General features: G+C 36.1%; 1 protein-coding gene across 4 annotated transcripts in view; it reads left to right on the forward strand.

The window, feature by feature from the left end:
* Positions 1 to 25487, forward strand: part of ZFAND3 (zinc finger AN1-type containing 3) — a 139357-nt gene that overhangs the window by 9563 nt on the left and 104307 nt on the right. The window contains exons 1-3 of one of the 4 annotated variants that reach the window (XM_057415470.1): positions 21003 to 21061; positions 22923 to 22963; positions 24834 to 24860. The exons of 2 other annotated variants lie outside the window; for them this stretch is intronic. In XM_057415470.1, coding sequence (XP_057271453.1) covers positions 22936 to 22963; positions 24834 to 24860 — 55 coding nt within the window. In that variant the 5' untranslated portion in view covers positions 21003 to 21061; positions 22923 to 22935. Of the gene's footprint in view, positions 1 to 21002; positions 21062 to 22922; positions 22964 to 24833; positions 24861 to 25487 lie in introns of those variants that run through there. One more of the 4 variants, XM_057415469.1, reaches the window with a different exon arrangement.

The following is a 25487-nucleotide window of genomic DNA, read 5'->3' on the forward strand; positions in this document are numbered from 1 at the left end:
TAATGACAAGGGTGGATCTTCTGTATGAATTGCTGAGAATGCTGCATGCTTAAGGAGTTTGGGATTTTAACTTCTTTTTTTTTAACACATTTTTTTAAATCTTACAATTTGGAAGTCAGTGTATTTCAGTAGATAGCTCCAGTCACTCTAGGTTATTCTTTACCTGTACTCGGGAGAATGTATTAATTGAAGAGTTACAGTATTCCATGAGTTGAAGAAGAAAGGCATTTGCAGTTGTGTGTTCAATTTCTCTGTTAATAGCAACAGAGCAGTAGCATTGTGGTTGTGCAATACCTTCCTGTATGAAGAAGTATTAGGAAATTGTTGATGTATTTTTACATTTAATCTGTCCTCTGGGATCTTCCCTGCAGCAGGGAATGCTGCTCTATGTTATATTTATGAAAGAATTGTAGGTATCCTGTTCAGTTCTTCCTGTTTAGTCTGGCCGCCATATTCATGCTCTGAATTTGAACAATGTTGGTCGATGGGAGAAACATAAATTTAAGTTTCTAAGTATTATAGTATTTTTATTAGTGGTTTTAGGGAATGTATTTTAAATTTACTTGCATTTGCATTATATCCTTTAATAAATGTACTTTGGCTAGTGCTGGATTTCCAATGTTTATTTGGTGTAAATTAAAGAAACCAACTGGAAGTAATGAAAAATTGTGACAGGGCTTTTCTTTAAAAACAAGCAAACCAAAACAAAATCCCTGGCAGTGTTCAAGGCCAGGTCAGACAGAGCCTTGGGGGACATGGTCTAGGGTGAGGCATCCCTGGCCACAGCAGGGCATTGGAACTAGATAATCTTAAGGTCTTTCCAACCCTATCCACTCTGTGGTTCCATGAAAAAAAAACCCAAACACACACAAAACCCTAAAAACAAACCACAAAAAAAATTTGCACGACCAACAAAACAACAGACAAAAAATAAAAAGGCAGGCTGGTTCCATGATAACCTCCTAATTGCACACTTAGAAAAGCAGAATCCCAAGTTATGTCCTCATTGACTTAATTGCTAAAACACAGCCGGCCTTCACAACATGACTGATACTGAGATCAGCGCTGTCGCCATAACAGCAGCATTTTGATCTCTAATTATATGTTGTTAGAGGTGTCTCAGAGGAAGTTGCATGTATAAAGTAGGCAAAATGCTGTCATTTAGCAAGAGTCTCTCAGTACTGGAAATTGTATTGTTCTTCTAACTGTTGATTAGATGCTCTTTTGGTCTAAGATAATGTCAATATTAAGGAGTCTGGGGTTTTGGTCAATTAATTAATTGAAACTTTTTTTAACACGTGTCCAATATTACTCAATGAAATGCATTTTCAGCTGCAGAAAGGTGAGTCTTATTTCAGGTTTTGCTGACATCAGTTTTCGAGAAGTTCGTTGTTTAATGTCCCAGTGTTGTTTTTTTTTTTAGTGATCTCCTTCAGTGAACTAATAGACAATAATGATTTCTGAAATTGTCCATGTTAACAAAAGCTTGCTTATTAAGGCAGATAGGTTTCAAGTGTTCCCCTGAATTGTTAGCATGTTAATCAATTTAAAATCTAATAATTTCTGATTTTAGAATCAACTTTTGTGTGCTTGTTTGGAAGGAGTGAAAGCATTTTCAACATAGTATGTTTCCATAATAAAGGTTCTTTCCAATTTTAATTTGAGTGTTAGTCTAATGACTCAGTTTTTAATAGGGAAAAAATATGGAAAGAAGCATGATTTAATTTTATAAAATTATGAGAATTTTAGAATATTTCAAATACAGGTGTTCTTTGAGGCAGCCAAAATCTTGTTTTTTAATTTTTACATAGATGTGTGGATGAACCACCAGCTGTGCTATAAAGTGATAGAGGGCTTTTAGGATTAATCCATTTGTACTCAGTAACTTCCCTAGGCTAACTCATTTTTGAGCTTTCAAAAGAAAGCAATTGACAGTAATACTTGAGCACTTCAAATATCTTTTTCTTGGCATTGGAGCTTTGTGATTAATACTTCATGGCAAAGTAGCTGAAATTAAACTGCCTTGGAAATAATACTTAAGATGTAGCAGGTGACTCCTTATTTAAGAAAGTGGACTAACTGCTGCTTGTAACTTTGGTGTTGTCAAATGCTTATTTGTGATACTTCTAACATACCTATTTTATAGTATATTTCTTTTCCAGAATTAGTTAGATGTTAGAATGTTTCTATTTAGTGTTGAATGATGTTGTATGTTCTTTTAATATTTTATGTGTAGTTTGTTAACATAGGTTTTATTTTGGACACTGGGCATGTTCCTGTTTTAACTTTCTCTTGGATACTTTGATTCCAAATGTACAGATCCTGTGCTCTAATACTGACTTTTTTTTTTTTTTAAAAACCATCTTACATTTATTACAAGAAATTAGAGCCTATAAACCCATAAAGCTGAGGGTAGGAGAATGCTCCTTTTTTTTTTTTTTTTAAATAAAAGTCCTTTTCTTGGCATTTAAGTTTGGAAAGGATTTGTTACCATTTCTGCTGCTGCTGCACTGTGTGACAGTTGGTCCATGCCTTTCCCTTTGGATGTTTTCCTTCATTAATGAATCATACATCACTTCATTTAGTTCCACAGTGCTTTGGGAGTCTTGATGGAAGGCTTGGTAGCAGGGAGTGTTTACAGCTTCTATAGCTCTTTTAGGGAGAGGTGGTGTTTTAAATCAAAACTTGCTGTAGGACAATATTGACCCATTGTTGTTCCAGGGATGTTCATGTAGAAGGAAGTGTTTGTGGTGGGTGGAGGAAGTCTCTTTCAATCAGGAGAGTTGCTATGAAATTAGAAGAGCAAGAACTGCCTGCATTACACATCTGCAAGTCTCAGGTAGTTTTGCAGCTCGCTCTTAATGAAGATAGGACCCCATTATTATCCATTATTCTGTGATGCAGTCTCTCCTTTGACTACTAATGTTCTTGTATGACTAATTCAGGAAAGACCAGAAATCCTTCTGGTGAATAATTAACACTTCCTGTCCTGTTCAGGTGGCTTTTAAAGACAGATTCAAAAGGTAAAAGAAAAACAGTGATACATATTATTATATAGTAAACTAAACTGATGTGTTCTTTCAAAGTAACCAAAATACTGGAAATTCCATCACTTGCTGTCATAATGAGAACTCTAGCACTACAGGTTAGAATTCAGTTGTCTGAGCTGACATGTCTTCTGAAGTGCATCTGAAATTCAAATAACTGAAATAACTGGCAGTTTTTTAAACTGCTGTAAGGGAAACCCAAACTAAACTAGACAAGGACTTTGAAAAACTTAAGCCTACGTAATTCAGAGATTGCTGTAAGTTTTGGTTTTTCTTTTTGTTTTGGTTTATCATTCACCTTTCTCCACCCCCTTCAGATCCGGTTTCCACCATTCTCCTATACGCCATTGAGATGGAAAGCGATTTAGCTGTTTTCTTACTAGCATTCTTTCTGTCCATGTTATTTCAGTTTGCTCAGTTAGTTGTGGGTTTCTGACTTACACTAGCAACATACTTGTTGCAAACTTGAATATGGAAGTGTATTCAAGTAGTCTTTATGTTGTGGTTGGAAATGCCGTATGGTGATTTTTATTTTGATACAAATGTATGCACACACAACTTTAATGTCTTCACAGATTTTGACACATGATTATAAAAACCGAAACATAAATGGATTGTGTAGCTAATGACTTACTGTAGCACAGAAGAATGCTAATATGTATGTATCATTTTTCAAGATGAAAACAGCTGTAAATAACCCCAACGTTTTCTGTTGGAACACATATTTGAGTAGCTGTTCCAGTAGTATTTTTCCTGGTATGAATGTCACAAAAATAAAATTAGAGATCATCTTGATTTGTTTTTTTTTTTTTTGAGGACTACTTAAGGCCACTCAGCCAATAAATACTTTAGTCGATTTGTGGTCCAAATGGATTTGTAGTCTCTTTAAGGTTATGTAGTAAGTTGGTGAAGTCAATGGGAGCTCCAAAAACTTGTATTTTTTAGGTGTCCGTGAAAGCAGGTAGAGAAAAGAGTAAGGGAAATGGTGTATATGAGTCTCATCTTGGGACTTACTATTAGCTGGTTAATCAACAGTGCTGTCCTTTCTTTTGCTTAGCTTTCTTGCCCCTCATCATCTATGCAGGACACATTCTGAAGGTAAATGTTTTATTCTTAGTAGCACCTAATTTAGAAACAGTAGACCAGCTTTTGGAGGTACAGGCTTTTCTTCAGTATATGGGGAAGCTGGTTTACTTTTTCTAAGTATGCATGTAGATATTAACTCAGTCTCCGAAATCAGTCTAACTTACACCCTTAGGTCATCATAGCTGCAAGAGAACTACTACTAGAACATGAAAGATGAATGTCTTTACCGGCTGGCTGGACAGATGGCTTGAGTTAATGTTTCTGTTTTCAGCTGTTTACTTGTAGATATTGTTCAGAAACTATTGTTTCTGCTAAAATCAGGTAGCATGTATGTAGCAAACACTGAATGTGGCATTATCCTTACCACGAAAGATACAAGCTGCCAGTTTAATTTGTACCATCTAAATATAGCTACAGATGTGTTTAATTCATTTTGATTCTACTTGAATTAGTTAAGTGTAAACATTTTCTTTGAAAGGCTGTACATAGCATTTTATCTTCCCATAACAGAACAAAAACATCTACATAAACTGACTTGAGAAAAAAAGATGCTTAGAGAACTAAAAATCCAAAAATTTCACCTACCTACTGAAGTTCCCAGACTACTGTTGTGCTTTGGTGAAAGTGGAGAGTGAGAAAAGATTGTGTGGTCTCTTTTCTGAAGGGGCCTTCCATGAGTAAAGGATGCAGTTGACGTAGGTGCACAGATATATGATTAAAAGCTTAAAGTCAAGCAGAATCATAGAAACATTAATTTTTCTTCCTGTATTTTTCTTGGAGACCAAAGATGACTGATGTTATGAGCTGATCCTGCTGCTTGCTTAATTTTTAAATTTAAGGAGTTAAAACTCTCCTGCTTCTATGTAGTGTTCAGCATTAATTTGACACAGTTAATGAAGCAGTAGAGTTGCAGTTTGAAGCTGCAGCCTGTCACAGTGGGTAGTTAAAACTTACTTCTCCTCGTGTACTGAGGAGGTTACACACAGTTGGATAAGAGTTTAGGATGAGGTAATGTTATAGGGCTCATTTTTATTACCTACTGTTAATGATCACTCTGTGCTTGGTTGCTGTGCCTTTGCCCAAGATTACCTTTAAAAATGCGTAAAAAGCTGATCTAACGAAAGAGCCTTTGCTGTTTGTGCCGCATACATGCGAACAAAATGTTTAGCTTTGCCCTGATTTCCTATAGTCTGACTTAGATGAAGTAAGTGCAGTGATTGTGATTTATCCCTTCAGTCTTAGTAGAAGAAAATAAGAAGTTGAGGCTTGTTTGTACACTGTCTCCGTGTCATTTCAAAATAGGCAAATGATGAGGAGGATAATGTAATGGTTTCTGTGAGTGCCGCCATGCCTGTGGTTCTGTTCATGTAAATAAATGCAGTAGGTCTACTTTTAACACTTACAAAATAGTAAAAGCTACCTTGTGAAAATGACAACTGGGAGGATTAAAGTTTGTGTTTGCTTTAATCTGGATCACCAAAGGTTGAAAAGCCAAAATACCAGGCTGCTTAAAGTTTTCCTTCTTGTGTCATGGGATAAAGGATGTGGGATGAATGACTGTTTTTTCACTAACTGTTTAAAACCCTTGAACTTCAAAACAGAATGTACATTCTGAATTCTTTCTAGCCTGGTAAGCAAAATGCAATTACCTGAGACCTGGGAAGTGTACTGTGTGGAATGGGAGAAAGGCCCAGTTCATTCACTTGAGGCTCTCATCCCAACTTCACAGCTAACTTCTTGGAAAGTGCTCTTCTCTGCCTGTCACCCACTGAACAGCACATGCATCGGTTCATTTCTTATGGTCACATGACCAGTACTAGCTTACTGGAGAAAAGTGAGCTACCTGTAAAGCTAGTCCACACTGTCCTCTGCAGTCTTACTTGGGGGTCTTTTGCCAACAGAAGTGGAATAAGAGCTCCTGACTGAGCTTCCAAGGCGCAACATGAGAAGCGCTATCGCAGGTGTTTACCCTTGGGAATTAAGACTGTGGCAAAACTTCGAAGGAGGTGGGAAGAGGGGACAGCAAAGCATGTTCACATTTTGATTATTCCGTTAGTTTCCTTGTTACCTTTTTCTCTTACATCCTTGCAAGTAGAAAAGAAAATCTAAATATTTTTATTTTTGTCAGAGAATAAAACTTAAGAGTTTAGGGTGACCTTATTCTTCTCTCTGTCCTCCAGCTACTAAAGTTTAGATCTGCTGTACTTGCGTAAAGGCTTTAGTTATAAATTTGTAAGGAAAATGCCATGTGCCTAGGCAAAAAAATTGATATATCTTGTTAATTATGTAGACATCTGAGACTTCTCCATATACTGCTTTAAACTCTGCTTATGTACAATTGTGTTATGACAAAGCAAGGTACACATTATGGAATGGTAAATACCAGTGTTTTCTGCAATTTTACTTTAGATGTTGAGGGAATAGCAAATTGGAGGGTGATGTTTAAGATGCTTGAGAGATCCTGATAATTTACTTAAAAGAGGCTGCTAATGGGCTTTATGCAGAAGAGTAAACTAGTGCTTGTCTTGAATTAATTGTATTAATTAGCAGAACTTGCATGTTTAAAATGCAAAAGCGGACTGATGTAGATCAAGCTAGTTAAATTTGGGAGTTTAGATTTGTGGGTCACTGATTAGCTCAACAGATTGGTTATGTCAAAGTTGTTTCCAAACAAGACTTATTGCTGTTGATAGCACGTTTGATTATTAAGATAAACACTTAACTAGCCTCCTTGTGATTTAGCATGAACAGCGTTTGCTTAGTTGTGTTTCTCATTAGTTAGATACTAAGAGGAGATGAGATCAGTGGGTTTTATTTATGTTCTGGCAGATTATTGTATAACACTTTCTTGTACTGCTGCACTGCTAAGATTACAAAATTAATAAGAAATGCTGCTTTTAAAAAAAATCTCCTTGTTATTTGAGCTTTACATGATTTGTTATCATTTGTAAGTGCTAGCCATGTACACCCTGCTTTGCAGAGCTCCCACAGAGAGACCAAAATATAAATACATTTTTCATTAAAACTTCGATTTTACTAAACCCAAATTTGGAACAGCAATCATATGAAAATATTTTTTTATACTTTAGAGACACAGAGAGCTCCCTAAACTGGAAACAGAATTAATCAGTTTGACACTGTGAGAAATTGTCAACTGTTAATAAATCGTCATATTCTCCATTAGAATAGTTCGAAACCCTTAAATGGAATTTCTTCCCAAAGTAACTGAGTAAAAGAGAAGTGTGATACAGCATAGGCCAGGAAATACTTGAGGCTAGAAGAGGTACAAATGAGTTCTACAAAAGTGTACTTACAAAGTTGGGGAAAATGCATGGGAGATTGAAAACAGAGTTATTTGTTATCTTACTGCAAACATAAGGGGAAATTTTTGAGTGGCAAGTGTGTATGGGGAATGCTGAATGCTCTCCAGTGGCTATGTCACTTGCTACTTACAGGAGCAAAATTTGAATGGTGACCGGGTGAGAGCAGAGGGCAGATTTGCTTGTTTGCTGTGCAGCCTGTGGGTAGACATTCTGAGCAAAATTCCAGGGGAAGAAATAACAGGTTTTTGCTGTTGTGGATGGGTACTATCAAACTCCAGCTTCGGGGGATGAGCAGTAGGAAAGAACACATATTTTACCTCTCATATGTCATTAAGAGGGGTGAGGATGGTATTGGAATGCATAAGGCTGAAAGAGATTTGTGATGAAAATAGCTACAACTTGTTTCTACACCTTGGAGCATGAATATGAAAAAGCTAAGTTACACCGGTAGAGATCCTGAATTAATGGACATTCTTATCATAGAGTATTAAAATCTCACTTTCTGGGCTTATCTCACTGCGATTGTTTAGCCTTTTTTGTATTTTCAATTATCAAAAAGCTTAAGACTGAAATAAACCCACCTGAATTCTGGTCATGTAATATACAGGGTTTAATTTGCATGTTTTGGTTTATTTACTGGGAGGACATAGTAAGAGAAGCCCTGAAAGTAATGTGATTGGGTTAAAAGAAAAACAACTCTTTTATCTGTCATAGGTAACAGGGCAAACATAGTTCTTGTAACTGAGTGTCCTTCACTGAAAGTCCAAATATAGTAAATGATATCAAAGCATTTAAATGACTTGTGTGTCAAATTCCAGTGACACTCGTGAACCTTTAAAAATGTTATGTTACCATCCATACTTATGTAATGGGATCAAACAGTGTTTGTAGGTTTGCAGGGCTGAGTCCAAAGGCAAAAATCTGAGTATCTTAGTGGGGTGATTTTGTTCAGCAGCAGATTGAGCATTTGATAGGCTTGTGCCTGACTTAAGAGCATTAAAAATGTACTTGTGTAGTCCTGTTTTAAAGCATGTACACGTTTACTGTTGCATCAGCTTTTAGCAACTTTGAAATGAGTTAGGTGTTGAATAAATAATATAGTTTTACATTCTAATAGTTTTCCCAGCTGGCAAGATAACAGAGCAAAACCTGTGGTATATTTAATCTGTAGTTTACATTCAGTCTTGCAGTAAAATTTCAGAACATTCAGATGATGGAATGCCATAAAACAGGATAACTAGCCATACTTCTGTCTGTAGTTTGCACATGTGAAAATGACTCATAAGTATGTGGTGACTTAATAGTAATTTAAATATCAGTCCAAAATATTTTTCTACTGCTGTGGACAGAAATGTAATTATTTTCATTGTTGGTGTGCAATAATTTAATTTCATAAGGCAGTATTTTTTGGACTTTTTACTGGTTGCTCTTCTTTATGTTTAATTACTTGCAGAAATCATTTTGTGCATTTAAAAAAGATATGTATTTTCCCCATTAGTAAGATGCATCACTCACAGTAATTTATTATTGTTTCTGCTCACAAACTGGTTTGGGAGAAATATGTTCTCAGCGTTATGTTCACGTTCTATTTATGACTATTTGTTTGGCAGAATCTGTAGCAGTATATCTAATTTTTTGTCATTTGACATATTTCCAAACAGTTTTGAGTTGGAAATTACTTCAGGTATTTCATTTAAAAAAGCTGTTGTAATTTTTCTCTGTACATTTGTTGCAGGAGTACATTGAGAGCCCACAAAACAGTGTACAAGTTTCAGGGAAAAATCTGTAAATCCTAAATTTAGTAGGTCTGTTTTCCTGTTGTATTTTAGCTCCTCTGCAAGTTTCTCAGTAGCGTCATTGTGCAATACGTTGAGGTATCTCATGGAAACTTTCTTTCTCCTATCCTAAACCCCTTTCCCTGTGCCTTAGGCTGTGTGCTGTGACTGGTGGGGGGAGCCCTGGTAGGTGGATTTTTCCTGAATAAGGCAATTGACTAAATTACTTGAAGTAAGGAATGAGGCAGGATTACTGGACACATTGATGAGTGCAGGGAGAACAATTTCGATGATGGTAATAGAAAAAAAGGTGTTTAAAATACAACCTGAGTTCAGGTATCCTGAATGGTCAGGTTCTCAAATTCAGATACCCTCTGTTAAAATTCAGAGGGCAGGAGGTGACAGGGCAGAGAGGGAAGGGTAGTAGCTGTCATTATTAATGGATGTTTAACATTCTATGCTATGAACTTAAAAGCAGTTTGGAATATTTTACTTTTACCACCAGTCTTTCCCATAATAAATGGTTGATACATGCACCCAAAAAGCTCTGTTCAGTTTCAGTGAGGTGTGGATGCCTGTACTGGGTAAGAAATAGTCCCTGAGTCCAGACAAGCTTCAAGGTCTAACATTCCAGGCTGTTATGTTTGATACAGTGCAGTTTCAAAAGCCTCAGTAACTTGTAAGGTGAGTCAGTAATGAAAAAAATGCATTATTCCATCCGACAAATTCTGCTTTCATAATTATATGCAATATCAATAGAAAGAATGTAGAGCTTTCATACAACGTAGCTTTTATGGAGAAGGCTAATGTTTTTAGGTGTTCTGCTTTCCCTTGCCTTGGGATTATTTGAGACACTTTGATAAAATCATGCAGCTTTTTCTTGTACTATATATGCCAGAAGGAGAACTAGTCACTGACCTTCAGCTATGGTAAGATAAACATTTTCAGAACCTTTGGGCCTGTTCTGTAAAAGGCATTGCTTTGCACATCAGAGAAACTTCACTCAGGAGTGGAGACCAACCAGAATATTCACCTGCTCTGTCCATTTAATTCACTATTTTATTTATTTATTTATTTAAATGTAATACTTTTGTTCCAACGAAAAATGATGACTCAAAATGCTCAACTTTCAATGTATAAGAAGTACTGCAAGCAAAACCAGATATGATAGTCTGTCCCACTGGCAGCTGAGAGGGAAGAGGCAGTTTGTTCAAAAACTCTTTGTTTTTCCTTTGGACCATTCTGTCACTAGTACAGAGGAAGCTTTTCGACCTTCTTGTGTGTTCTATGGTGAAATGTTCACGGCATATTGCAGAAACAAACCCTGCCTGCATCCTGTGACCGATTTTAGTGTATGTGTTATAAAGAAAAAAACATAAAACTAATTTAGTTATGGTTCTCTCGCATGGTAGCACAAATGCAAAAATGGGTATAGCTTTTGTTTCTCTGAAACTGCTAATGCAGCGATGGTTGCAGTGCTGTAGCTTATGGGTGAACTATGACAGGTGAATTAGTTAAATGCAAATTAGAATTGTATTTGCATCTTGAAGCTTGAGGAAAGTGTCAGATATTGATATGAAACTAGTAAGAAAATTTCAGTAGCAGAAAAACTATGAGATTGTTGGGCAGATGAGTGAATTTGTATTTGGTTTGTTTTGTAGGTGCATTTTATTCCCCTGAAAATGAGTACTGTGACAGGGAGGAACTTGTTTTATACTGTTAAGGTATTTTATTTCAAATGTGGGGGTTTAAAGAACCACATAGTTCTTGAGTATGCATTTTCAGATAAAATGCTTATTAAGCAGTATGTGTTTAGATTTTGTACTCTTATGTTACTTAACCAAATACCTGACTGCGTTCCCTTCACCACTGCAGTGTGTTTTGTCTCCTTCACCACTTCTAGTCAATTTAGAGCTTCCATATAGCAAGTTTTACAAGCCATAAGTTAATGATATTATTTATATGTTTATGTTCACAGAATGGTTTGAATGAGAAAGAGCATTTAAAGCTCATCACTACCCTGCCATGAGCAGGGACATTCCCAACTTTATCAGTTATTACATAAATGCATAATTTTATAATTAATATATAACGACCACCACATCAATATATTACTTACTTTGGAGCCATGCCTTAATACTTTCTTATGAACTCAAAAATTTAATCTTATAGGTGACTTTTGCAAATAAGCTGTGCTATCTTTTTATAAACTTCAGGATATAGGGAAACAAAATTTGGTCATTTCTTGTGATGTGGTCATTTCTTGTGTGATGCATAAGAAATTGAAAGTTTTATTGATATTTAGCTATTCTGATAATTTTAATTCTCAGGTGACCCACAAGTTAATTTTTGAGGAAGATTTAGTTCTTCAGCCTGAAGATTTGGCCAGTTGAAAAGCCTGAGCCATGTACATTTTTAAAAAGGGACTTTATAACTGTCTCTTTTGGATTTTTTCTGTTGTTGTTTTAACCTTATAGAGACACTTAAAGGCTTTGAAATTTATCAGTAGAACTGTTGAGACTGTCAAACCACTTCTTTTCTTCTGTTGAATTTAATAAAGTCAAAGAGCAAAAGTGGGAGCTCTCGCAAACATTTACTGAGGGAGCAGGAAGTGAGTTGAAATATACAGTATGGTTCATTTCAGCATTGCTCCAGCATTTTATGAATGCCTCTCTTTTTCTGTTTAAATGGATTAAATATTCATGTTTGGTTTCATGTGGGTTTTCTTTTTTTTGGTGGTGGTGTTTTGTTTTTTTGTGTGGTTTTGGTTTGTGTCTTTTTTTTTTTTTTTTTTGTGAGAATCCCAATGTGTTCATTCTCAAATCCTCTGATTTGCTAAATCTTATGCTGAAAAGAGAAGCAGGAAAAAATAGCCCAGAACTCTTGTCATGTAGTGTGAAAAGGAGGCAATCAAATAACATTTTTATGTGGACTCAGACTTTATTCACTGAGGAAATTTTCTGGGTTGTTTTGCATATGTGATACTGAACCCTGTAGTAAGTTACAAGATTTATCCTGTTTTTCTTAATCAGCAGTTTGCCTTCTATGAATAACGTACAAGACCACCACATCAATAATGTATTTAGTTGCTATGTACTACTGATAGGCTCTTAATAACAGAAACTGATTTTTGTAAGTGGTGTTTGTTCCCTATAGATTTACTTGCAGGCATTGCAGGCTGGATTATCCTATAGTAATGCCCTCTGCAAACAGCATTCACTGCAGCCTTGCAATGCAAATTTAAGTAGACTGTGAATTATGTTGGATTTTGCAGAGCTGAGGGATGATCTTCTGAACTTGGTGTAAACCCTACTGTGACTCATCCATTGGTGCTGCAATGTGGTGCCTGGTTTCTGTAATATGTTTTCTTTATACAGTAAATTCTCATTAGTGTTACTTGTGGTTCAGCTGATTCAGTGTTTACAACAGGAACCCTTGTGTGCTGATAGCTTGAGTTATAAAATGTTTCGCAGATGTTCGAGTACCTAAAAAGTTATAAATGTTCAGTGCAAACTGGCAGAGAACCGGAGGGTGCAGATTTTGTAGTACAGCAGAAAGGCGCTGTGCTAACTTTGGTCCTCTGTGGGTACTTTTCTGTGATGCCTTGTCATCTTAGGGGTCGAGGTATAACGCAATAGGTGGTTATACCTGTGGTATATTTGTAAGTATATAGGGTCACCGGAGATTTTACTGAATAAACAGTCGATATAACTTTCTGACATTGGCTGTGTGTGAAGGCCAAGGGGAAGGGAGCACCATCTACTGTAAGATGAGCAATCTGTCTCTACAACTTCCTATGCCATTTTTGTGTTGCTGTGTCTGATTCTTTTTTTTTTTTTTTAAGAGCTCTGCAGAGTTTTTAAGCCAAGAGCTAACTGAGATTGGGAGTCCAGATGGCTTTCTCTGAGTAGGTCAATTAGGAGCTGGACCAGTTTGCCAGTTCTTCATAGGCTGTGCTCAAGAGAAGACAAGTGGAATATTTCCTATTAAATAACCCCATGTGTTAGTGGAGAACACTTTGGAGCACAGCTGGTCTTTCTTGGATACTCAGCTTAACCCATACGCAGCTCATACAAGAACTTGTGTTGGGAAAATAAGTGATTTTAAGAATGCTTTAAATATGTTATTTTTAAAAGAGACTTTAAGTTGCAGTATTTCTTTTGCACTCAATCACCCTAATACCTTTAAGAAAATACAGATTTGAGTTCTGATTAGAGAATACTGTTGTAGATCCGACTGCTTTTTCAGCTGATACGTAAATAAGCAATAGGGTTTCATGTTCATGCTTCCGGTTCTAATTTAACAAATTCTAGGGGTCTCCAGGTTTGATGGGTTGTTGGAATATGTTGGAAGATGCCTGGAGATGGTTTGTATATGTTTGTATTAGATTGGGAGCAATACTGATTGACAGCATAAGGAATTACATGCAGTGTTTTGTTGTATGTCAGGGATAATAGTAGCAGCATAGAAGTTTTTACAGTGATGAGTGTAAGTTACAATAATTTTCAAGTAGTGAGTCCTTTAAGTCTATGAGGTAAGTATGCTAAAATGTCAGATCTTCAGTCCTGTAGTTTTTGATGTCCACGCTTTATAACTTTGTTTTCTTAGTCTCTGTTTAGAAGATAACACCTGAAACCTGACAGCAAAAATGCATACTGCAGTGTTATTCATGACTTAATACAAGGTTCAGTTTGTGTCATCTCTGTTAGTAAATAATTTGAGAGCTATGCCGTCTGACGTGGTAGCAGATGGTGTAGTCTTGTGGTGCTTATTTTTCAGTCCCTTATACTTCAGCTGGCAAAATGGAGTTTCCCTTTCCTCAGTTTACATACGTAACAACAGGCAGGTTATATAGGTGAGGGCACTTTTCTGAACCGTTTCATGTGTCAGAGTAATTACACTAAGTTTAATAGTAGTGTATTTAGTAGTCAAGTTTAGACTTAGGTCATTCTTCCAATAGTTATGATGAGGGTGCTAAATGCAAAATAAGGGTGTTTATCTATAATTACCTGTGTTTTATTTTGACTTTTACGATACTTACTTTCTTTTAATCCCTTCAGTATAATTTATTTTCGTAATTGTCCCAAACTGGTAGGCTAGGTTAGGTTATTGTTTGCTGTTGTTTTTCTTCTGTATCCAGTTTAGTGTTTTGCTTTGTTTATCATGGTCTCTGATAAAGAGATATGGGAGGGTGGGAGTAATGAGTCAATTAATAGTGGAGGAGAACTTCCCTGGTTATGTTTTTTTTTATTTTATAATTTTTAAACTGCTATGCAAAAGGCAGGTTGTACGGGCAAAGGTACCTGAAAGGTATCTGTAGATCTGTTCTTTTACCCTGATTTCTGCTCTTCCCTGGCTACAGATGCTCATTCTGGAATGCAGGGGATCGGTTTTCAGGCATGCTGCAGTTAAACTTGCAGAAGACAAAACAGTTCTTGGTCAGAGTCAGAAACAAAACAACTGAGGCCTCTGACAAGGTCCCCAGCACTTTGCATGTTTTAACTAAGATGGCTAGGTATATTACTTACCCAATCTTGACTATTTAGGAAAGAATTGATGTTTTCCGTTTGGAATTCGAAGAAACACAGGGTTTTATGTATATTTTGAAAAGGTATAGGGAGAAGAAAAATGGACTAAAATAAGATAAACTGAGAATAATGTAGTGTAAAAAATGCCAGTTCTGCTCCATAACAAGCCAACTGTTTTCTATAAGATCAAATGCAACACTTGTGTGGTTGGTCTGTGTTGCTTCTTTGTATACCATGCTCATTCTATTTCAGTGCCTATAGGATATACCTCATGATGTGACTTCTTGTTCAGTGCAATGACTGTGGTATTGACCACAGCTGTGAAAGAGAAGTGGAAGATTTTCTGTGTAGAAAAAAAAATGAAAGGCGTCTATATAGTTATTAACAAAGCTTACATATTATGACTCAAAATACTTTCATTTTATTGTTTTCATTATTTACTTAAAGCACAGCATGTACATGGAAAGTTAAATATGCAGACATACACACAGTCAACTTCCCCATTACATAAAGTTATTGTTTTATCAGGTGTTTGTTTTCAGTTTGTTTTCTCTGTGGAAGAAATCAATAAACACAGTTTTATTCAGTGAGTCAGGTGCATGTTATCTTTGATTAACATGTGATCAAAGAAAATGACAAAGACCAGAATACTGTCTACTAAATGAATGGAATTTTTCATCCTGTTTTTGAAGCAGCTTTATTAATTTTCAGTTGTTCCCTATTTGAACCAAATCATATTGTTACTGAAATACAGGAAGGTAAGACCTATAAGGTCACTGCAGTTAATGAGAAGATTGAATATATAATAATAATATTGGCAGCAGCCAATGTTATTATCAGATCAGAAATGGGCGCGTTTTAAATCTGTATTTTGCAAGTAACTTTCCCCCTCCTTCTCCCCCCCCCAAAATTGGGATGGAGTATCTAAAGTGCTTTTTTTCTACTTAAAAAACTTTAGTACTCCTACTCCTATTGTATATATTTCCTCCAGCTGCTTTTTTTTTTTTCCTAAGAATGTTTTACTATTTAGTATGTGTTACTCTCTGGTAAAAGGAATAACACAGATAGAATGGGTTTTTGACTGCTGCTTATCTGTGGAGCATTGGAGTGTCTGATCTGAAGGAAAAGATAAAGTTAATGCGATTTCACGTTGTAAATCTGAAGATGATGATTGTGTTGTCATAGGGCAATGTTAGTTATTACTTACGGTGCACATAAATAATAATGTCCTTGAGGAACTGACGGAAGGTGGGTAGATGAGAACTTTCAAATTTTATTTCTACTTTACTAAAGGCCTCTTGGACTATGTTAATACTTAGTATTTCAGTTTTTACTGTCCTTCAGATAGTAGGCGCCACGTGTTTGTGGAGAAGATTTTTGAAGACTTGCAGAGGAATGTTTGGTATAGGATTTTGCTGCTGAGATTTTTTTTTTTTAAAAGCAAATGTAGAGGCATGTGTTCGTGGGAATATGAAGCATTTAGTTTTGACTGGAGGGTACCAACGTTGTAAGCTCAGCTAGAAACCCAGTTGAGTCAGATCTACATTCTTACAAACTGTCTTACCTAGTTTAGATGCATTGGATTCTTTGCAGTTTATAATATGAATTGTTGGAGGAGGCTTTGAATTTAAACTCTTATTAGTGCTTTTGTGTCAGAGCCCATGCTATGTTTTGTAACAATAAGGAGCTACTTTTTTACTGTGTATTTTCCCCATTTGCCCTTCTTACTCGTGTATGTTTGTGCTCTTTGGCCTTATTGTCAACAAAGCACTTCAGCGTCTGCATATTTAAAGCATGAAAAGTGCATAGGGTTTTAAAAGAATCTGAGTTCAGGTACTGATAAAAAATAATAAATCAGGATACAGCTACTTCATTGGGATGCATCAGTGTATCTTTTGAGTGTAGAAAGCTGCCAGAAGGGCTTTGCACTAGTATGCTCTGCTGTGCATAAAGTTTATCGTCCATTTAATTTCATATTGAGGTCAGGATAATGAGGTCCTTACGAACATGTGACTCACTAACTGAAGCATCATTTTCAGCAGCTTACCGAAAATCTTGAAATGATAAGCAACACTTAAATTGTTTGTGGTGAAAATGAGGAGTCCAAAACCAGAATATTAATGTATTTTCCAAGCAAAAAAGAGTGCCCTTTAGTAACAGTAATAATTATAAAATCTTACTGATACCACTTTTCTAATTAAACTAGAATTCTTCACACTGAGCGTGTGGGTATAGAACAGCTGATGAAGTAGAGCACATTGACTGCATTTATGGGATATTTAATTTCAGAGTTTAGTTTGCTTAAAAATCTCTTGCTGGTTGTCAAGTTCTCTACAGGTCTGCCTGGTTTTGATGTGCTCCACTTTGTTCTTTTATTTGAAAAGACTTTGGCATACATCATTCTTGAAGAATGATTGAGCTGCCTCAGTCATAAAGATACAAATAATTGTTTAGAATGTCTAAAAATCCCTTGCTGATGTCCTCACAGCAGTATAGTAAACTAAGGAGGAGCTGTAAATATTAAATGTGCAGCATATATGAAACCAGTGAGGTGACTTCTGATCTAGAGAAGTGAAATGGCTTTCTTCAGTAACTATTGTACAGGATACACAACTTTCAAAGGATGACTGAAGGTCTTATTAACACAGTCTAATTAACCTCTTTCCTGTGCAAGGTGAAGTGTTACATGCTCTAAGCGAATGCTGAAAAGTGAAACGGAAATACAGAATTGGATCAATTTTATTTTAGTAAGTTGGACCTGATGATCTTAAAGGTCTTTTCCAACCTCGTTGATTCTATGATTCTATAATGGTTCTAGTCTGGTTAGATGAAAGTAAACCTTTGCGGGCTATGATTTTGCTTTTGCTGTGTGCCAGGATTCAGCTCCAAGTGAATTCTTCAGCAGAGTTATAAACCTTTGAAAATTGCTTTATAATGGAAATGGTGACAGGCCATTAACTACAGTACTATAAATGCATTGATTTAACATATGTATAGTTGTTCTGAGTTGCCAGATATATGAAACAGTAGGTGCTGAATGTATAGAGACGAAGCTTCTTTGTAGTTTTAACTAATTAATAAGAATCATGTCATTAAGTTAATGTTTCTCAAACATTCGACCCCTGACAATATTAGACAGGTATCATTCAGGGGTGAAGATCTATTTGTATGCGGTGACACTGTGATCCCCCTGTAATTGCTGTACTGGAAGGGGACCAAGAAGCATTTAACATAGTGTGTTTAATCAGCAGTGCAATTATAGTGCCACTGAAGCAGGTACATTTTCATGCTACCAAGTCATGGGAACTTCTGAATCATAAAGAATTATTACTAGATATGCTGGAAAACCTTGTTCCCAATAGAAATGCAGAAGCTGGGATTTTGCAGGCATACTTAATTAGCATCTGTGGCTTAAACATCTTTAAATATGTAATGCACGCATTCTATATAAAAGCATTTTTTCTCCAAACTCCTTATTCTTCCATCCTCAAAAGGCAACAGAACAAAAATTGTTTTCAAGAATAACTGTTATTCTGGTGTTGTTTTACAAGCACTGAGGATATGTACCTGTATTAGGTTTTTGTCTGGTGCGGTTGCACGATTCTTGGTGAGCATCTACATTAGTAATTCTAGTTCACTATTAAAAAGTGTGGGAAACATACAAATAAAATCCTAGTATAGATGAAATTGAGCATTTCTGTTGGCCTTTTGCACTTGTGTGGAGTTAAGCTAGTGTTAGTTTCTAGTGTTTCTGGTTTGCTTTTTTTTTTTTTCTTTCCCCTTAAATATGGGTTGAGGAAGCTAGGAAGTGCCTGAGAGTATGCTGGAAAATGTTTTGGAAAAGGGATTTTGTTACAAAACCTTCAGCATATATCAGGTGTGCCTATCTTAAGTTTCTTGGCAGAAAATTGTGTTCATTAGGGAGACTGAGTGCTGAGAGTCCTGAGATCAGACAAATTCCTGTATATTTCTTTTTAACTTTCTTTGAATGTGCCAAATTTCCACATGGAATTTGTTCTTGAACCCTCAGATTGAGATTGTCTTGTGTTTTGGTTTGGTGGGTTGTTTTTTTATTGTATTCTGGCCATTCTGGTAAACTGCTGTACGTCTAACAATCTTGTCTTTGACATTTATCGCTAGAATTTAAACTTCATGCTTAGATGTGGTTTTGTATTGATAAAATCATTTACTGGGAGAGGGAGAAGTAAAAAAAAAAACTTCCAATGAAGGCAGAGTGGAATGTGCATTGATTTGGATGGTACCTCACAATGGTATACTGCCAAATGGCAAGGAAAGAAAAGAAGTAATTAGTAGTGTAGGGCATAAATTTGAGTAAATAGCTTGGAGTGCTTTTAGTGGAGTAGTTAAGGCACCATTTTTAAGAATGTACTGAAAGTACTATATGAAAGTGAAATTGGGGAAGTAGTCTCTACCGTTTTATTACGTAGTTACTTATAAGTACATAGAATTTGAAGTATGTTATTTTTGATATTGAATGCCTCTTTCTGGCTGTCACTTTACATTATTCACCTTTAACTGGAGATGCAGATGTCGATCTCACTGAAGTCAGGACCTGACACTGGTGTGTGTGTATGAATCTGTCTGAAGGCTCAAATAGCTTCTTTTGCTATGGGGGCTTGTAGAGACCACAGTGTAAGTAAGGGAAGATGGTTTGTATAGCCTCAAATGTGTTTTTTATTTTTATCATTACATGTGATTTATTTATTGCTTAAAGTATAAATATGTTGCAATTTACAGGATTTCCCATTTCTGTAAACTTTGCCCTCTTTCAAAATTGCAGTGTCATTGCTGCTACTTCCATGGCTGTGTTGTTAAAGGAATGTTTGTTTTGTTGTTTGTGGGTTTTTTTTGGCTTTTTTTTTTCTGTGGCACTGGAAGCATATTTAATACCTATGCTTGTTTCAGACACAGAGCTCTGTGGAACTGTTGCATGCAGTCGTTCTGTAGCCTCTGGGGTTTTCCAGCTGGCTTGAACTATATTCTGCCTCTGACTTGCTCTGCCACCTGACCTTCCGAGCTTGCTTCACCTTGTGATTTCCAATCTCCATAATAATTTTGTGTCACCCTTTAGTTAAATGGTTTCTTTTTGACAGATAGAAGTACCTTCAAATAGGGTTTAACTTTATGTTCTGTCTTGGAGATAATACCATTCTGTTTGACTTGATTTATCCATAAATATGAATGTCTTCCTGAATATCAGCTTAAATTATGTACAAGTGGAGGTTGTAAATTGTCAGTATAAAGCTGGCTTTCTAGGGATATCGTACATATAAAGTGTATATTGCAGTAGTTCTAGTTTAGGTACTGTTAAGCATAAAGCTGACTTTTGTGAGGGAGATCTTGGAACTACCTTAGTGTGTCCACGTTTTTTAGGTGTTCTGTCTGGCAGTATAAGCTTCTGGTGAATGCTGGGGTCACTAGGAAATAGTTACTGTAAAACAGTGATGTGGTTAACGAGATTTACTTCACAGAGAAATCAGCAATGTGCAGGCTTGCTCAGTTTTAACTGATGAGAGAGCCCTTGCCTGCTGCAAAGAGGAAATCTTGGTGATGAGAGGAAGGATTTGCAGTGTAACAAAAGGCTGTAAAACATACATTTTACTTGGCAGATACTGACATGACTTCAGATAATACCTAGTAAGTCTCATGTATGTAAACTGCTTAATGCATTTTCCTTGCAAGGCTTTTGCTCTACTTAAATATTGCACTTTCAAAGGGGGGGCTGATTGTTGATCCACAGTGTTACTGTGTCTAATAAAAAATGCCATTTTCTTAGTTCTAGTGTAATGTTGATAGATCTACAGTGACATAAATGACTGTAAAAGACAGGAAAAAACCCACTCAAAGTTTAGATTCTCATCTTAAGTAGCAGCCTCAGACTGACTTGAGTTGCCTTGAAAGGAACAGTGAACTGATGTTATTAGCTCACCAGGTCACTTGTCCAACAGCACTGTCCTTTCAGAAAATTTGGGGGGTTTTGGTGTTATGAGTAAATGGCAGTCTGTCTTTTTTTTTTTTGCACATAGCTGTATGTTGTGTGTGTTTTCCATTGTTGATGTGCTGATAAGTAAATATTATATAAGACTTTGGATTGATATTTAACAGCTGAGATGGTTGATTATACCAGTGAAAACATTTGTCATTGCCCGTTCCAATGTCATCAGTATGAACCATCTGAACTCTGCCTTTCTTTTTCTTTGCTGCCCCTGGGGTTTAATGGCTTTGCAGAGAAGCTCCTGCCTGGCATATTGAGCTGCTCCAGAAGGTCTAACCCATAAGCAGTGAGTACTGAACTGCAGCACACTAATGCTGTAGGTGTTGACTCACCATGCTGTTTTTAATTGCAGTTCTTCTGAAGGTAGATAATCTGTGCAGACTGTCAACATAGATATTGAATCTTTGGATATATACCAATTTGATGATGTATTTGTATGGCTACAAATGCTGTTCTGCTTTTCTTTTCCTGGAAATTAACTTTTCTCCTGTGCACATACTGTTTGCATTTAAAACTAGCTTTCATGTGTCTGTGGTTCTTGCTATAGCTGACAAGTGCTTATGTCTCATATCTGCAGTGAACTGTGTTCTTCTAGAATTCTTGAGCCTGATGTAAAGCAGCTTTCAAATGTGCATGAATTGAAAAGCATCTGTAATGTTTTGATGTGACTAAAACTGAGATATGATTAACCAGGTCTGGATTTACTTTGTTACTGGAAAGTCATTCAAAATCCGTTTGCAAACTCAGGGCTGTGTGTGGGTGTGGGGGGGGTGTGTGAATTCTATGATTCTGACAGTTGTGTTCATTTCTGATAAAATTGCTTTGAAAAAATTGACAATGTTTTTGTCTTGAGGTAGTAAGCAGTTTGTTTTTTATAATTTATATCTTGCAAGATGCAGGTCTCAAAATTCTGTCTGTGTTTGCCTGGACATTGAAAACAACTGGTTTGGTAGTTTCGGTTGGTTTTATATATGCATATTTGTAAAGATAAATATGCAATTAATTTAGCTAAATAATATGTTCCAGCTACAGGTTGCCCTGAGGAGGTATAGACCCAGTTTTGGTTCAACCTTGCCTGTCAGTATGTACTTTCAGACCTGCTCAGGATGATGTTAATGCTTATATGCCATGGCAGATCTGAGTCAGGAATGCTGAACAAATCAAATACTGGGCGGTGTGCGCAGAAGCTGGGTTGCTCTTACCTAAAGACATTTCAACCCTTAGAGAGCTCTTGAGAGTATTCTTCAGTTCACTTTGTAAAGGAGATGTTGGGATGTTAGAAGTCCTTGTAAACTGGGAGAAATTTTTTCTCCCACGTTATATTGCTTTGGGTAGTTTCATGGTAGCCCTGGAGAGGTCTATAGCTTTACTTTTTAAAAATTTTTCTTCTTGTGAGCTGACTGACTTTATGAGGGTGAGCACTTGTGACATAATTGCACAAACACTTTGGAGACATCTGGGAGGCTTAAGAGATTGCTGTCATTCTCCAGCTGTTTTTCGCTCAGCTGAAGGCTGCTGCCCTCAAAGCTCACTAATGGGTCGTATGAACTATCATAGTCCATGTCAGTGCAGAGTCAGCCAGGTTATTTTAAATCACTTCTGGATGTGGCTGAAGGTAGTAATGAACAGCTTGAGGTAATAACTTCTTAAGCCATTCCAGTTAGACTTCCAAAAGCACATATGTCTGTGTCCTTATAAGTGCAAGAATTTAATCTCTCCATTGCTGTACTGTATTCAGGATTTGTCAGGACTGTAGAACTGTTGCCAAGGGGAGTCTAATATTCAAGTGGAATGTATTGGCTCTTCCTGTCTATCATTATTATCATATTGCAGTAGAAAGGTTTGAATGATGAGTGTTTAACATTACACATTGAATGGTAAAGTAAGCTTATTTAAAAATATGAGTAAATGTGTGAAAGTCGTATTGTGGAAGCTCTTTAAACTGGAAAGAGATTGCCATATGAGGTCTCTTCCCCTGACCCTGTTCCTAGTCCAGCCACTTCTAGCCAGTTGTCTTTGATTCCTGTTAAGATTTAAGTTCATACCCTATATATTCTTGCTTCATTCCCCCCAAATCTTCCCTGTGTTGATTAGAATAATAATGAATTTTTTAGCTCTACTTTTTTTTTTTTTTATTTTTGCCCCAGGTCCAGCAAGACTATGAATCTCTGTTCCAAATGCTTTGCTGGTAAGTGCAGTAAAAGGTTTTTGTGCTTTTGTTAGATTATCGAAACCACATTGTTGGCATCTCCTTTGGGATTTGCGCATGGGTTTTTCTTTCTTCAGTGTGCATGTGTAATCAGATTTTCCTCACTTTGGTGCCTAGTTTATTTGCTAATCAAGAACTTTTTGTGTAAATGTGACAATCAAACATTGTTCTTGAGGCTTATGGAGTTCTGGAGCACCTGTGAACTACAGAGCTCTGTTGTCAGTACAGCTCCTATATGGATGATGTGGGTTTCAAAGTGCATAAGTCTGAATTGTATTTTGGAGTTTTGTAGGATTTATTTTGATAATCTCTGAAATATGGTTAAAAATGAAAAATGGCTGAAAAAAATTAAAAGTTGGTATAGAACACGTCTTGTTCTATTTCTTTTTAACTTACAGTCCTTGAATATTAAATCATCGCTAGCTCATCAGTAAGCTAATTCTAATTGTTGCATATAGTTTTCTTATTGCAAGGTCATTGCTACTCTGTAAAATGTTAGGAGTTGTTATTGACCTTTTCCTCTTTTCATCCTCTAGCTATGCCTTTCTATTTTTTTTAATTATAAAATCATTTTTAATTGTAATTAAATTACTGTCATAGTTCATGATTTTTAATTTCTCTTGGGGGAACAGATGCAGTATTAGAAAGTTCAGATTTTTTTTCTTTTAAACTTTAAAGCTATTTCAGATATTTTTTTCTTTAGCCAAAAATAAATTTCAACTTGTAGTTTTCAGATCTTGTGTTCAGCATTGCATCATTGAACAAACACATGGGAAATAAAGATTGTCAAAGGCTGTTCAGAAAAATTTTGCATGTATTTCTCTGGTTGTTTTCCAAAGCCATGGATCACCGGAAAGGGTATACTGGAGAAAGTGCAAGTCTGCCCTTGTACTCTTTCCCTACTGACCACAGTCAGAAACAAGCTACTAGGTCTTTGATTTGACTCAGTACCACTGTTATGTTCATGTTAGCGCTATAAACAACTTACGTTCATGTACCTCAGAAATGTGGATTTTCTAATAATGAGATATAAAAATAGCCCTCCCTTCATATTCTGAGGTAAATAGAATACCCAAAACTTCTCAGCCAGCAGACCAGGCATTAAGCAAAGCATCTTTTATTTTGGTTTTACTGTTTTGTTGTTGTTGGTTGTTTTTAACAAGAAGAAAAGTTCTTGGTTTCTATTCTGTAATTCTCCTGGAGTCCATTACCTCTGGTCATCGTTTTTCCTGTTGTAAGAATACAAAATGATACCAAAATATTTGTGTGATTTGCAGTGGGGGGTAGCTTACTTTTAAAAAAATTTCAAGGCTTCACTTAGATTGTTTATTTTAAGACTTTTAAAGTGTTTGAGTAACTTAGAAAGCTACTGCATGTTGAAACAAAACTAAGTATTGTTTTAAAGACAATTTTATTGGAAAAGACAAATATACTCTGTCTTTTAGTTCTTAACTGTGGTTCTTTCAACAAGTAGCATTGAAATAACCAGTTCTGTTTGAGTAGCAACTCAAAACTTCTCAATGTCATCGTTTTTTAATGTTAATGGAGTATTTTTAGCATATCTTTTTATAATGGATTTCCAGCCACAATATAGAAATAGAAAGATGTATACTTCTGTTTCTGTAAATGTAACCACTACAAATAGCAAGGTTGTAGGCAAGTAAGCTGTTGAAAGATGTTTTTCAGCAGTCCAGGTACTCCAGAGATATGATGTGGGAAAATGTTTCTCTTTTTTCGCTTTTAATATGGCAACTTACTCATTCAAATATATCGAAATAGATTTGTATGCAAGGGAAAATTGGGAATTATTCTTTCTCTTGATTGTTGTTTCCTTTCTCTTTTATTTTAGAAAAAAGAAATCCACACAACGAAAAAGGTTAGTAACTTTGTTAAATTATGTATGGGTTTGGTTTCTTTTTTTAAAGAGGGAAGGGGTAGAATCCAGTTTTCCTATTTATTAAAGAATTCATTTCAGACACACACAGAGCAAAGCCCCTTAACATTTGTGTAAGCATTACCTTTTTATATAGATCAGGGAGAAGGGCAGCCGGTCAGCAAGAGGTGAAAACATTGTTGGGTTTACACTGCAATATGAGTTATTATATGGAGCATTCTTATCTTATTTTCCAGACTTTCTGAACTGTGTGAAAGTTTGTAAATACATGGTCATGAGCTCTTTGCTTCTGCCCTTCCTCTTGTCCCCATCCCCTGGGAAAAATGGTCATAGTTTTGTGCCTGTGATGTTCATCAGCACGGAAATGAAGAAAAGGGCAATAGTCAGGGCTGAGAGTTTGCCTTCTTGTTTGACCAAACACTTGTGATTTCTTAATTTATTATCAATATGTATTCAGTGAATTTTCACTTCTGCTTGTCCATAGATGAAACAAACAGCAAAAGCAATCAGATTATGTAGCATAGAGACTGGAATTCCTTGTTTTGGGTAATACATTTTCTTGTCTTAAACACAGCAATACATTTCACAGGTTATTATTGAGGTTATGTT

The sequence above is a fragment of the Pezoporus wallicus genome, unplaced genomic scaffold (assembly GCF_028554395.1).
Source record: "Pezoporus wallicus isolate ANWC-B61680 ecotype Strahan unplaced genomic scaffold, APGP_CSIRO_Pwel_v1 contig_5352, whole genome shotgun sequence".
NCBI lineage: Eukaryota > Metazoa > Chordata > Aves > Psittaciformes > Psittacidae > Pezoporus > Pezoporus wallicus.